The following is a 20,044-nucleotide window of genomic DNA, read 5'->3' on the forward strand; positions in this document are numbered from 1 at the left end:
AGTTGTAAATTTTCCTTCATTGATTTCATAGGACTTTTTCTTCCAATTTACTTGCTAGATGTCCCTTTTACAAGTGCAAGATTAATGAAGGCATAATCCTATGTGACTACAATGATTACTTCAGTCCAATGTAGGACGTGTAACACTCGAGTGTCTGTGTCAAGGCGATGTCTGATCGGGCAATGCTGAATTCACTTGGTTTGCACATGGATCATGCGCAATGGAAACAAACAAACAAACAAAAAGTAAAAAGAGAAAAAAAATTAAAATAAAACCAGAAAATCCTTGGACCAATGTATTGCTTTCCGCGCTCCTATCTCACATTATCTCTGGTCGATGTCCGCTGGAGCCGCCTTGCTTTTGTCGGGGTTCTCCTCCTCAGGCTCCACTTTGTACATTTCCTCAGAGCCCTCCTCGCTGTCGTTCTCTTCCGACTCTGTCAGCAGCTCCTCATCCTTGTACTCTGCCACATCAACCACCGTTCCCAAATGCTCTTTTAGCTTCCCGTGGTGCTTTACGTGGTAACGTTGGTTCTGGAAGAATTTGATGATGGTGTGTTTGGGGAGATCCAGCTGAGCAGAGAGGGTGTGGATGGCTTCCTGGTCAGGGTAGAGACCCACATCGTGGATAAAGCTTTGAAGGATACCTAGAGCTTCCAAGGAGATCTTGGTACGAGATCTCGGCTTTTTGGCACAACTGTCCTCAGCAGGTGGAGGAGGAGCCTCTTCTCTAGGTGGGGAATTCTCCTTCGCAGGCTGGGACTGCTGTCTGTGCAGCACCTACGAGATCAAACAGACACAGACTTCACGTACATGCTGGCCCCCTCAGTGCTTGAGGTCAGGGCACTTGTACAGGTCTTTACACAGGGTCTACTTTGTTTTGGTGAAGGAAAGTACTAATTAATATTAATTTTCCACTACCTTTCTTACCTGTATGACAGCTGCATCAGAAACTACAGACTGGAAGGAGAAAGCGATAGAAAAGGAAAACGATATAAAATAAATAGAAAACAAATAAGAAATACAAAATGTAGGTAATAAAAACAAATATCAAATAGCTAAAATAAAAATTAAGTCAAAAGGTATTATAGTCTCGTGGTCATGATGACTAGCCAGTTGTCCTGTCTCACATGAGTCATTCTCCTGCTTTGCTCCTCTTCTTCCCCCTTGTTTCCTCCCATTTTTTTAGGCTAGAGACTCTCACCATTTCTACAAGATGCCAAGTAGCACAAAGGCCTAATCACACCTGTGATTGTCAGGTGCTACTTTATAATGAATAATGATTTGGTATTAAAATCCATCACAGCTGCTTTATGACAAAAAAAAAATAATAGAAGTCCAGACACTTGTTAAGATTTCCCTTCTATGAAGAGCGATATCATGGTCAGTTCAGTTGCTTCACAGAGCTGGCTTTGATCTGAACAGATTTCTTGGTATTACATCCGTATTAATTTCACTAGTTGAGAAGTTCCGAGTTCATATAATTATATCCCTCCCTTCTGACAAACTCTCTGGGCAAACACAATTCTCAGTCTTGTAACAGCAGTATCTCCTTTTTGGCAAGTTCAAAGCAAGCATATGTAGCTCTTAATCTTCCTAACAGCCACTTAAAATGACTAAGAAAGGGCCTTGTGCAGCCCTTATTCCAGGGGAAAAAATACCTGCTCTGAATTGTTGGAAATGCAGAGGCGCTCCATATGCTTTCCTTAAAACCAAGTCTGTACAAGAGAGATTACCGGCAAAAATCCCCTACAGGATTGAGGACTGTATTTGCCCAGAGGTTTCTTCAGATGCAGAGAAATAATTATTAGAACTCAGTGCTACAGAACTACAAAATCAATATGGATAAACATTTCCTTCCACAAATAAGAGGGAATTCTGGCTCTTCATCCAAAGAAGAAAATGTCTTTGCTGCAAACTGTAACATCCAGAAAATCAACCCTACATTAAAGCTCTCTAAAGGAAAAAAAAATAAGAATAAATAATGGAAATGTGCTGAAAACTTGCACTGAATTTTACACACACACCAAGTCCCCAGTAAAACGCTACACCACTGAAGTTATTACTGCAAGAGGGAAGTTCACTGTGGAACGTCAGCCTGCCAGTACATGCAAATAAACAGAACGGCTCTGTGCCGAAGAGCCCCTTACTCACTTCCTTCATCAAACGTTGCTGCCACAGTAATTTACAACACCAGCGTCAAGTCCCCAGGGCTGCCCACCATACACGCGCGTCCGCAGAGCTGAACCTGGAGGAGATGCTGTGCAAACACCCCTCCCCGCAGCCTGACCCAGGGCCTGCGCTCTGCCCCTGCGCCCGATGGCAGCCCGCGGCACCGGGCGGCCCCTCCAGCTGCTCAGCACCAGGCACAGGGGCCACGTCCCCAGCGCCTCCATGAGCAGCGGGCGCGTGTGTGAGGGCACGCGTGTGCAGACACACAACCGCACAGTGACTGCAGCACAAGTCACTGCCGCCGCCGCGGAACGATGCTCGTGACAGTGACGGAAAGCACCCGAATAAGGAGGCAGCTTCACGGCAGCTCCACGCTGCCAGCTAAAAGCAGGTGTCACCACCGGTGACAGGCAGGGCTTGCCACACCCCTGGCAAGAGCTGCTGGTGGGCAGAAGCGCTGCAAACATGTTTCGGTGGCAATACATTAGTTTTCCTCCCAAGCACGTACGTACTCAGGGTGTCACAGAAATGGAGCTATCCGAGGAGCTGGGGGAAAGGAGACACTCAAATGGAAATGACGGCTCTTCTGGTTTATGTTTTATTACATCTCCTGTAATAAAAGGGCATAATGTTCCAATGCTGTGTCCATGGATTGTTTTCAAAGAGAAGGCCTGACGTCTCCCAACAGAGGGGTTACAGACGAGGGTCGGGCCCACACCCCCATCGGCAGGGAGCACTGAAACCAGCAGAGCCAGGGTCGCTGACACTAGCTGACACCCAGCCCCATAAATTTGTCACACAGCCCCTACCTGCATCACCTCCCCTGCTGTACCCTCTGGTCCTGTCCCTTGACACTGTAAGGCCCAGAGCAGCCAATAAGAAAAGGATTTAACACCACAAATAAACTGCCAGGGAATTTACAGACAGCGTCATATGAAAAGCCCCAAGTAGCATCACTAATCAGAACCGAATTCAAGCAGCAGCTAACAGAGATAGAAACACGTCCAGAAAGAGTGCGAATTACTCAGTGCATTCGTGTTGGAGTGGGAAGTGGGCTTTTTTCCCCTTTCCAGTTGACAAATAGCATGAGAAACGATCCAGCCTGAAAAATGTTACAAGACTTCCAATCAAATATAATGATGAAAAAAATCCAACAATACAGGATCAGCAGCAGTAAAATGTCTAATTTGAAGGAGACGAAGAGATGCCTACAGCCTCTATAAAGCAATCAACCAAAGAGAAGGCTGAGAGCGGGAGGGAAAGAATAATTTTACTTAACCCTTCATTTTCTGGAGTGACCTCTCCATCCTCTCCAGAAGAGAAAACACATAACCCAGGGGTTATCAGTGTAAAAATTTTAGAAAAAGGTTGTATTTTATTTCACTTACCATATTCCTAAGTAACACAAAAACCTAAAGCTACTCTTATAACAGATAAATCTCATGATTTCACTAATTTCTGGGGGCTTGCTCTGGACTTCCAGTGGCATTAACAAAGGATTTCAGCGACACGGCATAACCCATATTCAGAGAGATGGATAAATGCACAGAATTTCCTTCAGGTTTAGGCTGTGACCAGTTTCCTGTTTCCTTCTGATAATATGGGCTACGTAACACAGAAGAACATGCTTTTCTATGGGAAACAGATCAACTGCTGAGGCACGTGATACAGTATGAAATCTAAATTACCTTTTTGTTAAATATTTGCTTTGAGCTACGTCTGTAAAACACAGTGGGCAATTTGGGCAATTTGCTTACTCCATGTCCGGCTCTGCACGCCACAGCCTCATAGAGGAAACCATCCATTTTTGGCAGGTCCAGATTTTCAGATTTTGGGTCGTTATTAGGCTCTTAAACCTGCAGATAGAATTTCCACAGGCTTCACGCGCTGCTGTGCACACCCTGCCATAACACTTTGGATTTTGGGTCAGTGCTGCTCTGCTTCTGCACTGCAAAGAAGGAAACCCCACTGATCTTCCGTGATTAAAGTACAGGCTGCAGCGCATTTTCCAGCGCAGATGAAGCCCCCGAATGATGGTCTGACCTACCAGGAAACACCATGTGTACGGTGGGCTTTAGAGAGAAGGGATAAAAACAGGCCAGGCTCAGCTTTCCTCTTCCCAAGCAAGCTGGTGCTGGGATGCACAGCCCAGTGTAGATGCACCATGCCCCCCCTTTCCCACTCCCCTCTCCTTCCTCCGTGCCCTTCCCCACCACTCCCCGGCCACAGGTGGGGCAGCCTCCTCCTCCTGCTCCCCAGCCACCATCTGGAGCTGACTTCCCTTCCCCTCCCTCCTCACTGACTCCCCATCTACTTTCAAATCAAATGTGAAGATATAGATTTCCTTCCATGCCCACAGGACTTATTTTTTCCACCTCTTCAAGAGATTTAATTTTTAAACTGTACAGGCATGGCTGCCTTCTCAGCGTTTCAGAACAGAGCGGCTTTGGAAGATGCTGCTTTATGAAGGTTCATTCAGGTAGACTTTAACCTCACAAACTCGTTTTTTCAAACAAATTAACCAGCCCTGGTAGAAAACTTGGAAGAAAACAAATATGATGGAAGTTGACTTTAAAAGATAAAGTGACTGGTCTTAAATCACACTGCACTGAAACACGATTTGAAGGCCACAATGAAAACCAGCTGGAAGCCATGTGTAAAATATAATAGTACATGCCTACAGGGAAGGAAGTGAGATATTGAATGATTAAGTTTAGGAGAGTATATAATGTAGTGTATCATTACGGGAGTGATCAGGATTACTTGTAATAAGCTAAGGGTTTGTGGTCTTTCTAAAATCTGAAGCTAAGAATTATTGGGGGGAAGGGATCACTGCACTGTTTTACACGTATCTGCTCCCCACGTCTCAGGACGCTCCCGCAGGAGAAACCTGACTTCGGCAGACGGGGACAGCCGTGTTCCCACAGAAAAGAGAGGTGAGCGAACCCAAACTGAGTGATGAACGTCATGTAATTGCAGTCTGTGTCTGCACTGTATTTAATTTTGGCTGGATTCGCTGTCCCACTGATGTTTGTTTCCATTTCCACCCACTTTCTAGCTAGAACTAGACATGTGAAAATGGTGAGTAGCTACGGAGAGCCAAGCAGGGTGCCTGAGCGGGGTACACACTCGCACTCGGGCACCGGCTGACAACACTCGCTCCGTGAAATGCCACCTTTCATTGCCTGAACAGTCGTTGCAGAGGATTAGAAACAGGAACTGCATTTCTATGTGAAAACCCTGAGCTCTTTCATTTCGTAGAGTGGTTCTGCTCTTCCCTTTGCAGACAGGATTAGTCATGTGAGCTCCTTTCCAAGGGTTTTGCTGAGATGACGAGATGCCCCTTACTATGAGAAACACCAAAAATGTTACATTCTTGGAAGACAGGACTGTGCATTTGCAACAGACGCTGCCCGTGTGGAACAGACACCACTTTCCCCTGTGCCCGGGGCAGAGCGAGCAACCACAGGTACCTCAAGTGGCATGTGCTGGCCAGTACCGATTCTCATAACCCAAACCCATAGGAGCAAAGTTGGATGGATGGGCCTTCTCTTTTCCACAGTGGGAAGGGGTGGAATAGATATTATCTTTTCTTCACATTTACACCGCTCTCGTAGCCAGCCATGACCCTGTATCACACCAAGGACTTTTATGCCAAAGACAGCAAGTTTGTAGCCTGCTTAAGTAGCCCAAAATAAAAGCCAGAGAGAATGCCCACACGTTACAAAACGTAGGTTCAGTACCTGTGTTTGGTCCATCTAACACCCGTCACCTATTACACCCCTTACAAGCATTCAAGACTAGTCAGCAGGATTTACCACCAGTTTGACTCAGTGCAAAAATGGATTCACTACATACTTCACGTAAGCAAGCCCGTTGGAAAAGCTCCTTCCTGAGGACCAGCTGAAGCCAAAGGGAGGGCAGAGGACATGCCTAAACAAGGTGTTCAGCTGCATTTTACTGAGACCTGTAACTGGAATTTGCAACACTTCACCTCTGAAAGCTGAGAGCTCCCAGGCAGTGCCTAGCTATCATGTTAAGAGTTTACTTAAGCGACAATCTCCATCACCTTGCAAAGAAATCTTATACCTAGGAGGAGGCACTGTCTGTCCCTCTGAGCAGATCTTGCAGGAATAATCTGTGGAAGATTATCTATTCAAACCAACCTTACACTCGCTGCTCCCAGTCTCTCGCAGCTTATCTTTGTATACAGAAATGTGCAAGAAAATAACAGAGCAAGCTGCTGCCATGAACAAGCTTGCACCCCAACAGCCCCCCAGTCCGGGGCTCACAGGGGTAGGAGCATTAATTAGATGCAATCACTGTGCCAAGACACTTTACAGGTTTCCTAGGAATGTCTGTACAAGAAAATGTAGCAGAAATTACAATTTGCACCTGTGTTCATTTCTTTCCTCTTAAAAATGTGGTTGTTAGACTATTTTTTTTTTTTCTCTTGCAAAAATATATTCATTTAGGTAAACACTGCAGCACCAGTCGCAGCTCCAAATGAAGTATTTTCTTTGGGCTCATTCTCACAGTGGTGATTTCACACCTTGACACCATAAAGCTGTGTTAAAGACTGTGGTTTAGTTTCCTTGCTTTTCTTGGATTATACAGTATCCTAAGGTCAAAACTCAGGAAAATCCAAAACTGTTATTAAAAAAGAAAAAGTATCTATGAAGTGATGACAAATTGCAGACTACAGGTGTTAGATTACATTTTGACTCCAGGCAGGTTTAATATACTTCAGTTTCCTTTTACAATTGCCCTTAGCAGGTACTGCTATCGGTAAGGGATTTAAAAAAATATATGGTACTCAATAAAAGAAGACCATGTCAAAAGAAATCAATACGAGCGTGCAAAACGGTAGGAAGTCTGACATGGATAAATATGTTCACTTTCATCTAACTTCAGTCTGAGCTTCTTTTAATTTTGTAGCTCAAATTCTAGCCGCACATCCTGTGCATTTTCCAATGCAGCTCAGTAATTGCTTCACGAGAGTAAACACCATTATTAGAGATAATTATAATACATGTTTGTGATATGATGCACCCCATCTCATGCAAGCCAGACCAAATCAGACAACCAGAGCTGGTGGCTACAGCAACTTGTAACCCAGCAGCCTTGGGTCCTATTCAGCTGCAAAGACAAAGCAGTCACATGGTTTAAAAATCCCCCAAACATTCAGGCCTTTCCTACCACCCTTCATCTGCTACTGACCACCACCGGAGCCAGAACACTGGTTCAGGAAAACCCTAAGTCCTAAATCTCTCAGCTCTGAGGTACGAGTCACTCTCTGAGCCAGCAAAAGGAGGGGTCAGAGGGAACTGTGCAGAGAGAAATGCGTTCCACAGGGAACCCGAAGTCAAAGGCAAGTTTGGTTTCCAGGCTGGAATGTGAGCTGGTTGAAGTGATTCATTTCAACATCTTTGGAGCACACTCACCACATGCTTCCCTTTGCGTTACGGCAGTTGCCTTGCTTAAGGGCAGGAAACAGGCAGGGAGCTGAAAACATGGCAAGACACTGAACAAACACCCAGTCTCTGAAATAGTGGCCCCATCCCGCAATTCTTCTCCAGGACCAAAGTGACAAAAATGGTCAAAAAGGAGACAAAAATGACAACAGGAAGGAAAAAAAAATAAAAAAATAACAAAACTTTCAGCTGTGCATTGCTTTTGCCACCCCACGCAAAGTGATAAGCGTAAGTGTTAGCAAAACACAATTAATCTTGACTTGAAGGCAGGGGGAAGGTATCTCCCCCCCTCCCCGGCACACGTTGCTCCCATTAATGCTAACAGGAGCTTAGCATGCATCAAAGAGCAAATACACCACAAAACATTTTTAAGAGCTATCATCACTGGAGATAAAATATAAATTACAGCCCGATTACACTGTGCTGCTAAGAGGCTACATGTGCAGCGTAGCTCGCAGTGACAACTGGAGATGACCAGATAACTTCTGGACAGGTCTAAGGTTACCGTCAAACATCTGTGCGCAGGAATCTTTCCTTGTCTTTGCTTTCCTTTCAAGAAGCCACGGCACTGCTGTCTGCACAGTTGTTTGAAGAATGTTTACAAATCAGCTTGACAAAGAGGAAAAAAAACTCTGCCATCAATTGACCACAATCATGATCTTATTCTTCAGTAATGCGTGGTTTATTTCCCTTTCCTGATCTCCGCTAATAGACAGCACGTGCCTACACAATAGCCACTATTTTGTCTGTATAATGTTAAAAAAATAAATCACAAAACTCTGACAATGCAGAGCAGTGTCCCGGTGTTTCCTGGGGTAACTGCTCTCCCTTGAACGCTAACTCAACTCTTCCCACACAGGCACAGGCACAACTTTCATTGCTGTGCAAGCGCCTGAGAACTGGCTGATTTTATGGGGTAGCATAAATGAGCTCATGCTGATGAACGTTAGTGGATTAGCTCTGAATTTCCCATCTTTGGCTGGTTTAAGCCAGATTCTTATGTTTACTGCATAGTAACTGTGGCCAGCAGTGGATGCCCGTGTCTCGAATACCTCGCTGCAGCCTGGGAGGGTTGTCAACAGCTACGACTGAGCCCGCAGGTGGAGCCGGCACGTACCTACTGCGTAAATACGCAACAGGCCAGATTCATTCCGGCTTCTGCTGGCACAAACCAGGGTGCTGGTGACAGAGAGGCCGCCGCGGCCAGGAAGCATTGCACAACGCCGCTGCAGACTCTCTCCTGAAGGCATCGGTGATGGATGGCTCCATTGTCTGGGGATGGGGCATGGCCAGCACAGCTGGCACGGGGGCTGGCTTGCTGTATCCCCCAGCCGGCAGGCAGGACTCCGCCGGCCTCCAAGAAGCTATGCAAGCCTCTCTTGCCTGTAACCTGTGGTAGCAAGGCAGCCTTCCCCGGCAAGGGAAAAAGCAACAGCCCCGTAAAGGTTCGTGCTGCCCTTCTGCATGGTGATGCTAACTGGACTCCCACTCGGGTGGGACTTTCAACATCTGTGTGCACATCGAGGGCCACAAAACCTTCCAGTTAACACTTACCTTCTTCAAAACAAGACCATGAGCTTTGTGGGCCTCTGACTTGCCTCTTCCGTGCTTTCTCTTGCAGCCCTAGCAAGGCTCTCTGGGGCGCTATGGCATGCAGAACCCTGCCTGGCAGTTTCCAAACAGAGCCTGAGCTTGGCTGTGGCTGGAGGGAGGGTCTGTCAAAGATTTCGGGTCGATTCTGAGTTTCCCCATCCCAACCCTGTTAATCCTAATGAGGAGCTGGCATAATGCCACAGGAACTAAGGAAGCAACAAAAGGCTTTTTGGTTTGCTTTTCTGCAGACAAAATACTTCTGATACCCTCTACATTTTCCTGTTTAATTAACACTACACATGTTCTCCTTTTCTTTTGAAAATCAGAACAGTGTTTGTGGGCAGTGTGAGCAAGACCTTCCCTGACAAGTCCCAACCTAGAGCCATGCTTAAGGTCAAGCTCTAAACTCCTAACTATGGTGGCACGAACGGCGCCACTATAATCATGTTGTTTTCCAGTTACTCAGATCAGGAGTAGGCACGGCATTATTTCAGGAACAGTATGTTTGGATTAGACACTGGATTCTTGGGGCGGGGGGGGGGGGCGGGTAATTATTTGTCCCATCAAACTGTTTTAGGTCCTTACAGATGGCTATTTGGGGTTCCAGGAATACCCAACTGTACTGCTAATTTTTACAATAGGGGCAGTTAGAAGTCAGGAGAACCTGACTGTTATGGTTAGTGAAAATAGTAGATTTGTGCTGATAAAACACTACTCAGCATGTTTTTTGCTTTCTAGATGTAACCACCAATGCACTTAATAACAGGACTTAGGCAAACTATACTGTGTGAATCAAACACATAAAAGTATAAATATTCCTTTTTTTAGAAAGCAAGTCTTAAAAAGTGCATTATAATCAACTACCATGGTAAAAAGCAAAATAGCCAGCATTACCACACACGCAACTGGCATAATGTGCTTTATTATACCCTTAGCTTGAAACTGGGTAAATAAAAATCAAATGACCAAAGTACAGTCTCCGGCACAGTATCCACAGGGCACTGAGGACAAGAGGCCTCGGAGAATTAGATCTGAAATCCTTTGTCTTCCTGATAACACCCTGGAAAAGGTGGGCACGTCCGGAAGACTGAGGAAGCTACGCTGGTGCTGCTGCTCTCCGTGTGTCATTACTCTGACCTGTACCTATTTTACAGATTCTGGATGCTGGAGGAAAAAGGCTTTATGGAAAGTAAACAGCACCTGCAGTTTATATTCACAGTACTAGAAAATATGCAGTTGGGAAAAAAAAAAGAGGTATTTTGTTCCTATTTAATAAAATGGTTTAATATATGGCCAGCAAGGCAGTATTAGGACAAAGCAGAGGACGTCACTGTTAAGGCCGTGGGATCCACCCCTGGCTTTGCCACTGCCAGCTGTGGGGAGCTCCTTGGACTGCTCAGCCCGCGGCTGGCCACGCACACAACTGCAGGGGAAAGCTCACGCTCCACACATGCCTGCAGCTAGTGCAGATCTGTGTGCAAGGAGCCCCAGGCTTTTGCTAGAAACGCGTTCTTCACTTCATTAAGATCGGAATTGTGTGGCATTTTTCAGGCAAAATTGTTTCTTTTGGTCAAAAATGTTGACTGAGTGACATCAAAAGTATTGCCTAAATAAAATCTACTTTGCCAAGCTGTTTGCCTGGGGTGGTGGTGGGGGTGGATATTCTGACAAAGTTCAAGCAGTTGTTTTGGCATTTTTCATGAAACAGCGTATTCTGGTTGCTTTTATTCAGAACAACGTTTGCTCTTCAAATTCTTCCTATTTTCCTTTAAAGAATTATATTGCTCTAAACTGCCGCAAACCTTTTTTTTTTAATTTTAACTGAAAATAATAATTTTAAAAGCACCAACGTATTTTTTTCTTTCAGTATTTCAGAAATGTCAGCAACCCCTTAAACTCAGCTCAAGCACTTCTATAGCTCTAGGCTGTACCAACCCAAGGAACAGAAGCTCATAGCCATCTATCTACCCACCTGCCTCCTTCACCATCATATTTACAAAGGGTTGTACTGATGGGAGCTCTGAAAAAATGAAATGTAATGCAGTTTATAAAAACAACTGGATGTGGATCTTTCCTATCTCAAAATCCAATAAAGCTTATGATTTTTATTGCATGTGGGAGTCCTTTGGTCTATGTAATACTGATTAGCAGCTCGGCCAGTAAGTCTGATAAAACCAGAAAGTACTTTCAAATATATCCTGGCCAGAGACACCTGGGAGAAGCGTGTGTGTTGCAGCTGATGGCCCCAGGGGCACACACATACCTTGGGATTTCTTCCTTGGTTCTGTTCCATCTTGCCATGGTTTTGTTCCATTCTCTCCAGAAAGAATGACTCCAAGCCTCCTCCCCCTCACCTTTCCAACATGAATGAACCCAAAAAATTTACAACCTGCTTCAGTCAGGCCTCTGGACTGGACTTGAACGGATCCCAAACAGAGCAACACAGCATTCTTACTCCTGATCACATTTAAACAAGGGAACACCAGGAATAACATTACTCCAAGTCAGCAATGCTTCCCCCCATGCTAATCAGGCCATTAGAAAGGCACAAGCAGTTTGTTTGATGCAGAGGGACAAAGACAACCACAGAAATGAATGAAAACCAGGGAAAAAATAGAGATTAAAAGTAGTAGTACTCCTTTCAGCAAACCACAGTCTGAATGCATGGTAAGTGGCTAAAAGACACAATCACTGCAAGATCTAGAGACAGAAAAAGGTCTCCTGACTGAATGAAATGTAAATTAAACTCGCTCTGGTGCAGAAGCATTTCCCTCACAGGGCAGCACTCACTGACATGGGAAATCCAGAGCCGTTCACTGCAAATGATGGCTGCCACTGCCGACCTCCCCAATCTCGCTTCAGCAAAACACACGTGCTCAACGTGAACAGTTGGAGGGAAAGGAAGAAAAACCCAAATGCGGCAGACTTGCTAGAAGAGATTTCCATGGAGGTTCCCTCCCCAAATACGCAGATGGTTTCCAGTCAGCCAGGGTCAGGGCCTGCCCGTGTGGTTTCCTGCCTGCTTGCCTTTGTAGCTTATCTAGATCTCATCAAGGCACACAGTCCGAAAAAATTAGAATGGCTAAGTACAGAAATTAGGGAAACTAAATACCAACGAGCCTTGGTTTGCACTTGTGCAGCCGAGCAGGGGAATCTGTGCCGGTGGGTGCCGAGCCCTGTGCCGGGCAGCCACACCGGGCTGCGGCACGTCTCATCTGCAGCGGCTGCATCAGGTCTCCTTACCGCTGCCATGCCTGCCCAGGCACCAAAGCCGTGCCAAACTCTATCCGGAACGCTCTGGGGAACATCTCAGCTGCTTCACAAACACCCCTGACACCAGCTTACAATGCTGCCTGCTTTACCGGTGGTGGTGGTGCGCGGCGGCAGGCCAGCGTACCCCCACCTGCCCTGCAGCCTTCCGACGGCGGCACACGCGGCGCACACCCACGCCTTCTGCAAAGCTCCGGGCAGACGCCGGCTCTCACAACGCTGTGCGTGGCAGCAAAGCAAAAATCCGACCAGGAACGTACGCACAAGCTACCATATGGAAAGGGCATTCTCAAATTAAACCCTGAAACCCAGATGAGATCCGAGCGAAGGACAGTTTCACTTAAAGGAAATCTCTGAGGTCAACCAGCAATTAACTGAAAGGTTCTGATTGAATATGCTATTGACTGCGCTCACATCAGACAGCTTCCTGTTTATTATACCTCATGGGCTGTCCAGGTGCCAAGACATTAAACTGTCAATAATCTATTAATACTAAACAGCTCCTCCCTCCTTACTCCCCCGTGCAAATACTCTCAGGCTAAGAAACTGCACTAAAAAGAGGGAAATTTTTGAAGTGAGATGGAAATGAGCTTTTTAGGGTATTTCTTTGCTTGGTTCCAGCTGAAAGTACATCAATATTCATAAACAATATGACACGCAGTCCATAACGACATGGAAAAAATTGTGTTAAAAAAAAATCAGACATGATTGAGACCATATCCTGAAATCTGGCTTTCCTTTCCAAGCCATCTTTAAACAGTCTAAGTTAAATTTAATTAACAATTTACAACAAGGAGAGAGAAGTTATTTAAAGAGAGGCCTACAGGTCCTTAACATTCAGTGTCTGGGAAACAGTTGTATATTAAAAAAAAGTTTTAATGAATTTAATAGAGAAAAGCACTTTAATTAAATGCTGTCAAAGAGGATTGTATTAATGACTGCACACAAAGGAATTTAAAGCAAGCCAAGTATATTTAGCAAATAGGAAGTAGGCTTTCAGAGACTGCAACTATTTATGTTTCTGCCATTGCAATGCATCTAGGAGATCGCGTTGCCAATTGAAAGCAGTTATGTTATTAGATATGATTTTATTTATTATGGATTATTAAAATTTCAAACGCTGCAGGGAGTACATTTATTTCACTTCTAAAATGAAAGAACAAAGATATTTCGTGCTTGTTCAGTAAGAGGAAAAATAGAAGAGGAAATAAATAATAAATAATAATAATAACTTAGCACTTAACTAGTGAAGTGCTGTCCAGACAGATCTTTTTATGGGGCTTGTTGAGTCCTGGAATTTTAGCGTGTCTCTTTCTTTCTGCTACAACTGGATGGATCTGCAGTTGCTACCTCAGCGTCCCTCAACACAGCACGGAAAGAGGAGCCAGCTCGTACTCCTCATGGGCAGGATACAACTCCTCGTTGTATCCTGCGGCAGCACAAGGGACTTCTGTGATACTCTGCATGTTTCAAATTTTAAAATTACCAAAATCCCAAGAAGTAAAAATAAATCTAGGTTGCCAAGCTTTCTGCAAGCAAGACTGAGAAGAGCAAGGTTTTCCAGACGTAACGCAGAGACTTAGCCACACAACTCTCATAAAAGCCCCTAACAACTATGGGTCTGCATTAAGCCTTTTTGCAGAACGTGCTCGCCTTCCTCAGCATCCATGTGAGGGGACTTGTGGCAGGAAGGAAGGGGGCTCCTCACAATCCTCCCTGCCCACGTGCCTTGGATTCAAGTGCAGCACATCAAATGGGCATGGCCTAATAAAAGCATAATGTAGAGATCCAAACCATAAATCTGAGAAAAAGCAACTAGAAAATTCAAGGGTGTCAACATTATTTGGTACTATGATGGTACAAATAGCATAAAACTAAATTTAGTCCAAACTGGAAACCGAGGAATGTTTTTTGACACAAAGTTAATGAGATGGCTGGGTCTGCAATATCCAGGATACGTTCTGTGATTTACCACATCCTTTCTGCCATATGTAATGGTAAGAGGTTAATAATGATTTTAGATGTTTCATACTTCTGAATGCTCCACCAGAGGCACCTTATACGTGCTTGTATTCCTTGGTTTCTGAACACCAAGTCTCTTTTAAATTAGGCACCATGATGTGAGTTAGTCCCAAATTACTGGTTTTAGAATGTATTTATTTGTACTTAAGCATAAGATTTTTACCTTCTAATCTGCAACATGAAGAAGTGAGTAGAACTGGAGGAAAAGACACTGGAAAGGAGGCACACAGGGATACCTGCTCCCTTTCACAATGTGAGTAGTATCATAAAGGGTGAAGTTCAATTTTCTAAATACATTATCTGAGTTTTGTTTAAGACTTTAATAAAAGTCATGTGTCATGTGTATTGAGAATGTAGCCTTTGTTGTTCCACAGCTAGGGATCTTGCAAACAGCTTCGCTTTGTCTGTGCCAAGATATTTTGGAATATTCTTTGAAACACTGTAAGCATAGATGACTGTGAGAAAAAGTATGTGCTACTGTACTTCTGGGTACTTGATGTGTGAGAATAGTGCACACACACAAAAACACTTCCCATTTCAATCTGCAATTCCCGTAAAAGTCCATACAAACATGGAACAACATACACAGCATATTAACCCTGAAAAAAACATATCCCTGCACATATTACAGTCTCTGGGTATTTCCAACCATGGAAAGGAAAGGAAAGGAAAGGAAAGGAAAGGAGAGGAGAGGAGAGGAGAGGAGAGGAGAGGAGAGGAGAGGAGAGGAGAGGAGAGGAGAGGAGAGGAGAGGAGAGGAGAGGAGAGGAGAGGAGAAAAAAGAAAAGTCCACACCAATGAATTTCAGAAAAGACTGGCCTGGGGCAAGGAGACCGAGCATCTATGTCCTTCTCTGTCGTAGCCTAACTCCCAGCACTGCCCAGAAGCTGCACGATTTTCTTGGGGGATGCTTCCACATGAGGAAGAGCAGCTCGCTTGCTCTCAGAGCTCTTTGGCGGATATGCAGTGCAATGTGCTCTGGTAGCACAATACAATCTTGATTCCCTCCCCATGTAATTTTTACGATTGCCCATCTGCACAGAAAGGCCAGTTGCAATGATCCAGGGCTCTAACTTTATTCTAAGAGTTCTGTAAGGTGCCCAAGAATAAAATGTTGCATACGGTCAGTAGTCTATAAACATTTACACATCTCTAAAGCCCGGTATTATCATGTGTGTACAACTGTGAGGGCAGAGAGCACTTAGGGAGCATTAAAATGAAATTAAAAAGAGCAATATTTTTCACTGCAAAAATTTTCAAACATAAATGGAACAGAGGCTCATCTAGTAGCTTTTCAGCCTTCAAGATTTGCCTGCTGCCAGCCAGCAAGCTTCAAAGGTTCTGTGAATCTAAAGAGCTTTATTTAGTAACCTTGCTCTAGATGTTTGCTCATCCTCAACCTACTACGGCTCCTTACAATACTGGCAGCTTAGCATTTACGAGAGGGCCAGAACTGGAAGAAATGAGGGCTAAATCTGGTCAAATTGTATGTGAAAGGCAAAAGGGTAAGACAACAGGACCAGAGCTACAGTGATGTCATGTGCTAAAAAGATGACCTGTCAGAGCAACATCAACACAAACCACCACCCTTCCAATTACTGCCCAGTCTCCACAGTGCTAAATCTGCACATTCAGATTTTAAGCAGAGTTTCTGCCCAGAGCATCCCCCCCGCGGGAGCCAGGGCAGCCCAAGCAGAGCTGCTCTGGGGCAGCCTCGCACAAGCTGCTGTCTGGGCAGAACTGCCTCTGCCTCGAATGGGGCAGCGTGTCCTGCACGACAGCGCACATCCCAGGGACGGCCTTTACCTCTGCCGCGGTGTCAGTACCTGCCCTGTCCTTGGTTGAGCCTGCACCAACTGAAAGCTGTCCCGGAGCAGGTGGCACTGAGGTGGCCTTGCGGTTCCAGGAGTCTGTACAAATACGGGAAGGATGTACTACTTTGACAAGACTAAACTTGCCACCTCAGAAAACAACAAAACTATCCACTTTACTTGATCTCCCATTTCTAGGGTTAAACGGAATAGTAGTAGACCTAAACTCATTTCAGAACAGAAGCAGTTTTGCTTTAATTGCAAGTATCCTCCCCACTATCATTTCAAGGGGAATCACAGGCTTAAAGTTAATAAAAATCAGCAGCGCTTTTCAGCCACATTAGATACCCACACTAAACAGAAACAGCTGAGAAGGCGCAGTAGGCAGGTTTGGCTATAGCAGTCAAAGCTCAGCGGCTTTCCACTGCAATTGTGATAACTATCAATCACAAGAAGCTCTATCAGACACCTCAGAAGCGAATGTAAGGGGTTCATTGTCTGGTATGTGCTCCTGTTGTCTTTGTCAAACCTCGTGCAAGGCTCCTGAGCTACTGTGGCCCGCTGGGAAAATGGTGTGCACCAGAAGGGTGGAAAACCACAGTACACAGCCACAGCTTTTGTTCCAAATGCACCGTGTGTGGCTGCAGGGCACGGGTACTGGAGCAGTATGAGGGAGCAGTTCAGAGGTGGAAGCCCTCTGAGAGTTTTCCATGTACTGCTTTCTTCAAAGAAAGAGAGTCCCTTACCCCCACCCACAACCAGACAAACAACAGAGATAAATGCAGAGTAAGTGGCATTTGCAATATATATTGCCTTCAGCTTTAATACTGCACAGAAATAGAAGTTACATAGTTTGATTTTTTTTCAGTAGGTTTTGAATGGTTTAGATTGAAAGTAGATACTGAAATTGATTGCTGTTGTCTAATTTTGACACAGGAGAGAGAATGGAACTCCAGATAATGTAACAACGGAGGAAGACATATTCTCCACTCAAAATTCGCAGATCGCGTTCTGATATGCATTTCCCTCTGTAGTTCTAAATCAAAGACAAAATAAATACTCCAGCTGCAACCCACCCAAACCAAAGCTCTGAGCTTTCTGAGTGGAACGAATAAATATATTCATTGCACTGTGATACAAATATCTCTAACAGTCAATCTGGGCGAGTACAAATTGTCTCACCAGTCTTGACCACCCCTGTCTGAGCAGACAGCACATCCAGCCACAGAATACGGAGCTGGGGAAATCAAAAAGCAGTGGGTATCCATCTATGGTCTGTCTTTTGGGTGCAGAGAAATAATGAAAAAGCAAAACTATCAGGGTGCAGCCATTAAGAACAAACCACAGGGCACACCATCCCCATGAAAAAATTTGTCCAGATAAAACAGTAAGCACCAAAGTCAGAGAGCTAGCATGGTTTGGGAAAGTAGTTTTTGTCCAAGTCTCCCAGAGAACTCAGTCCTGATTTCCAGTATGCAAAATCCCCTGCTGTAGCCCACACAAACACCGCAAAAATACTGTGCACATCATCCTATAGACCATTAGGTACACCATGTTCCCCTGTGGAATAACACAGTTCTGCTTCACTCATCATCTATGATTGCCTAAGTATTATTAATTAATATTATTTCTTAAGAAAAGAAATTTTGAGTCTCACTGTTTTTTCCATCTGCACGCTATGCTTTGTGTGACCCATGAACTCTAAGACGTTGTTTAGAATCAGATATTTCATTAGGAAGCACTACTGTGGTGTTCATTCCCCCCTTTATTACTTCTAGAAAGAGAATATGAAATTAGTTTCATTGGATTGCCATTGCCACTTGCCTTGACCCATTTTTACGAGGGCTCCATGTTCTGCTGTTTTGTATTTCATTGTCATTTCTAAAATATTTGTTCCCTTCCATCCCTCACAAAATGACAAAATTAGTATTTCATTTACTTCTGTGGTATGTTATTTTCCGCATATTTAAAGAGAGACCACAATGTTTGCAGTGAACACACAATACAAAAGAGCTTTCCTACAGCTTTCTGCTATGCCTTCTTTTATTTACTAATGTTCCTCCATGATTTATGATCTGAACTATTACAAATTGCCAGATTTGTCTAAATCAAAGCTTCTGAGAAAAAAAAGGGCAGAGGGACGTCATTTTAAATAAGTGACAAAAGTAACAGTGTATCAGAAAGCATGTAAAAACGATTCCTGTTTCTTTAAAGTCAACATTTGACTGCTCTTAAACCAATATGTACCTACCAGCTTCAGCAGATCTATCTGTCAGCTTATGTAGAAAACGAAAGGCAAGGTTTCCCTGCTCTCTGAAGAGCAGGTACTTTGCTGCAGTGGTGGCTCATTACTCCAGAGAACCAGCTTATCCAGCCCGACACTCCAGAGACAACAGCTTGATTCACCCTTTTCCCAACTGAGTCAGGCTTCTCTGCCCCAGCAATTAACAATGAATTAGCACTATATTAAAGTGCCAGGCAAGATGGTTATTCTCTGGAGTAGTCACCTTGGACACAGCAGACGAATAGTGGGAGAAGGAAGAGAAATTAGATTTACTGTGTCCCAACATGTCTATAACAAACACCGAATCCCTGGTTGGCAATGGGAAGTGGCTGTAGGCGCTTCTCCATGTTAACACTCCAGAAAGGCCCAATGCCCAGGAACGGTGGGATTTAGCGAGGGATGGAAAGTAAGACAGGGTACCCTCCCCTCTGCAGAGTAGGAAGCTAAACACAGAAGCATGAGGTCTGTCCAACAGACCTACATAAGAGCCAGGCCAGGCCAGATCAAATGTCCACCAGGATCCCGTGTCTGATGGTGGTGGAAGAGGATAAGGACAGGGCAAAAATACAATAATGCTTTACAGCGCACCCTTCCATCCTCCAGCAACCAGTGCCTCATGCACACCGTAAATCAGAGGTGATGTCCTTGTGGTATCCAGCTAGCAACAAACCCACGGGTCTTTTCCTCAGTCCCACAGCAGCACTTTGTAATTACACCACATGGCACAGAATGGGAGGGAGAAAGAGACACGTAGCGCACACCTGAACTGCCTTAAAAACCAAGCGAGTGGCTGTGGCGAGCTCAGCCTGCATGCACAGCAACATGCAGGTGTAGCACGGATGCTCTGCAACCAGCACGTGAAGGAAGATCCATGCTCTGGCACGTTCATATGGTCACACCCGATGCTGCCAGAGAACACAGCCATGCCACAGAGCTCCACAGGGCTCACATTTTACGACTCCTCAGCACAATAACAAATAAATCAAGTGTGCAGGGAGGAATTTCTTGTGCACTGAGCTTCCACTACAGACATTTTTTATTTCAGAAACAGGAAAATATTTGATTAAATAGATTAATATACGGCTGACGGGAAAAATCTAATGGAAGAAAGAAAAAAAGACAATGCTTCTTTTTAAAGCCCCAAACTTAAAACGAAACAGTGAGGTACAGGCTAGTAATACCGAAAAGGGGGCAAGAACCTGCCACAAAAGAAACAATTCCTTAAACATCAAGAGCCAGATTCTGCCCAGCTGATCTTCTACAGCACTACAACACTGCCCTACCGCACACACCCTGCCATTAGAGAAACCAGACCCATCCTTGGGGTGCTTCCCTCACGGAAGGCGTGCCCGGCCCCGTAATTGGCAAGCGAACGGCGCAAAACCCATCACAATGAAATCTTTGCCATTTCCAAGAAGC

General features: G+C 44.8%; 1 protein-coding gene across 1 annotated transcript in view; it reads right to left on the reverse strand.

Moving 5' to 3' along the window:
• Positions 1-323: 323 nt before the first annotated feature.
• SATB2 (SATB homeobox 2) overlaps positions 324-20,044 on the reverse strand; it is a 132,720-nt gene continuing 112,999 nt past the window's right edge. The window contains exon 11 of the mRNA XM_068407894.1: positions 324-779. Coding sequence (XP_068263995.1) covers positions 324-779 — 456 coding nt within the window. The remainder of the gene's footprint in view (positions 780-20,044) is intronic.

The sequence above is a fragment of the Nyctibius grandis genome, chromosome 9, assembly GCF_013368605.1.
Source record: "Nyctibius grandis isolate bNycGra1 chromosome 9, bNycGra1.pri, whole genome shotgun sequence".
In the NCBI taxonomy this organism is placed as follows: Eukaryota; Metazoa; Chordata; class Aves; order Nyctibiiformes; family Nyctibiidae; genus Nyctibius; species Nyctibius grandis.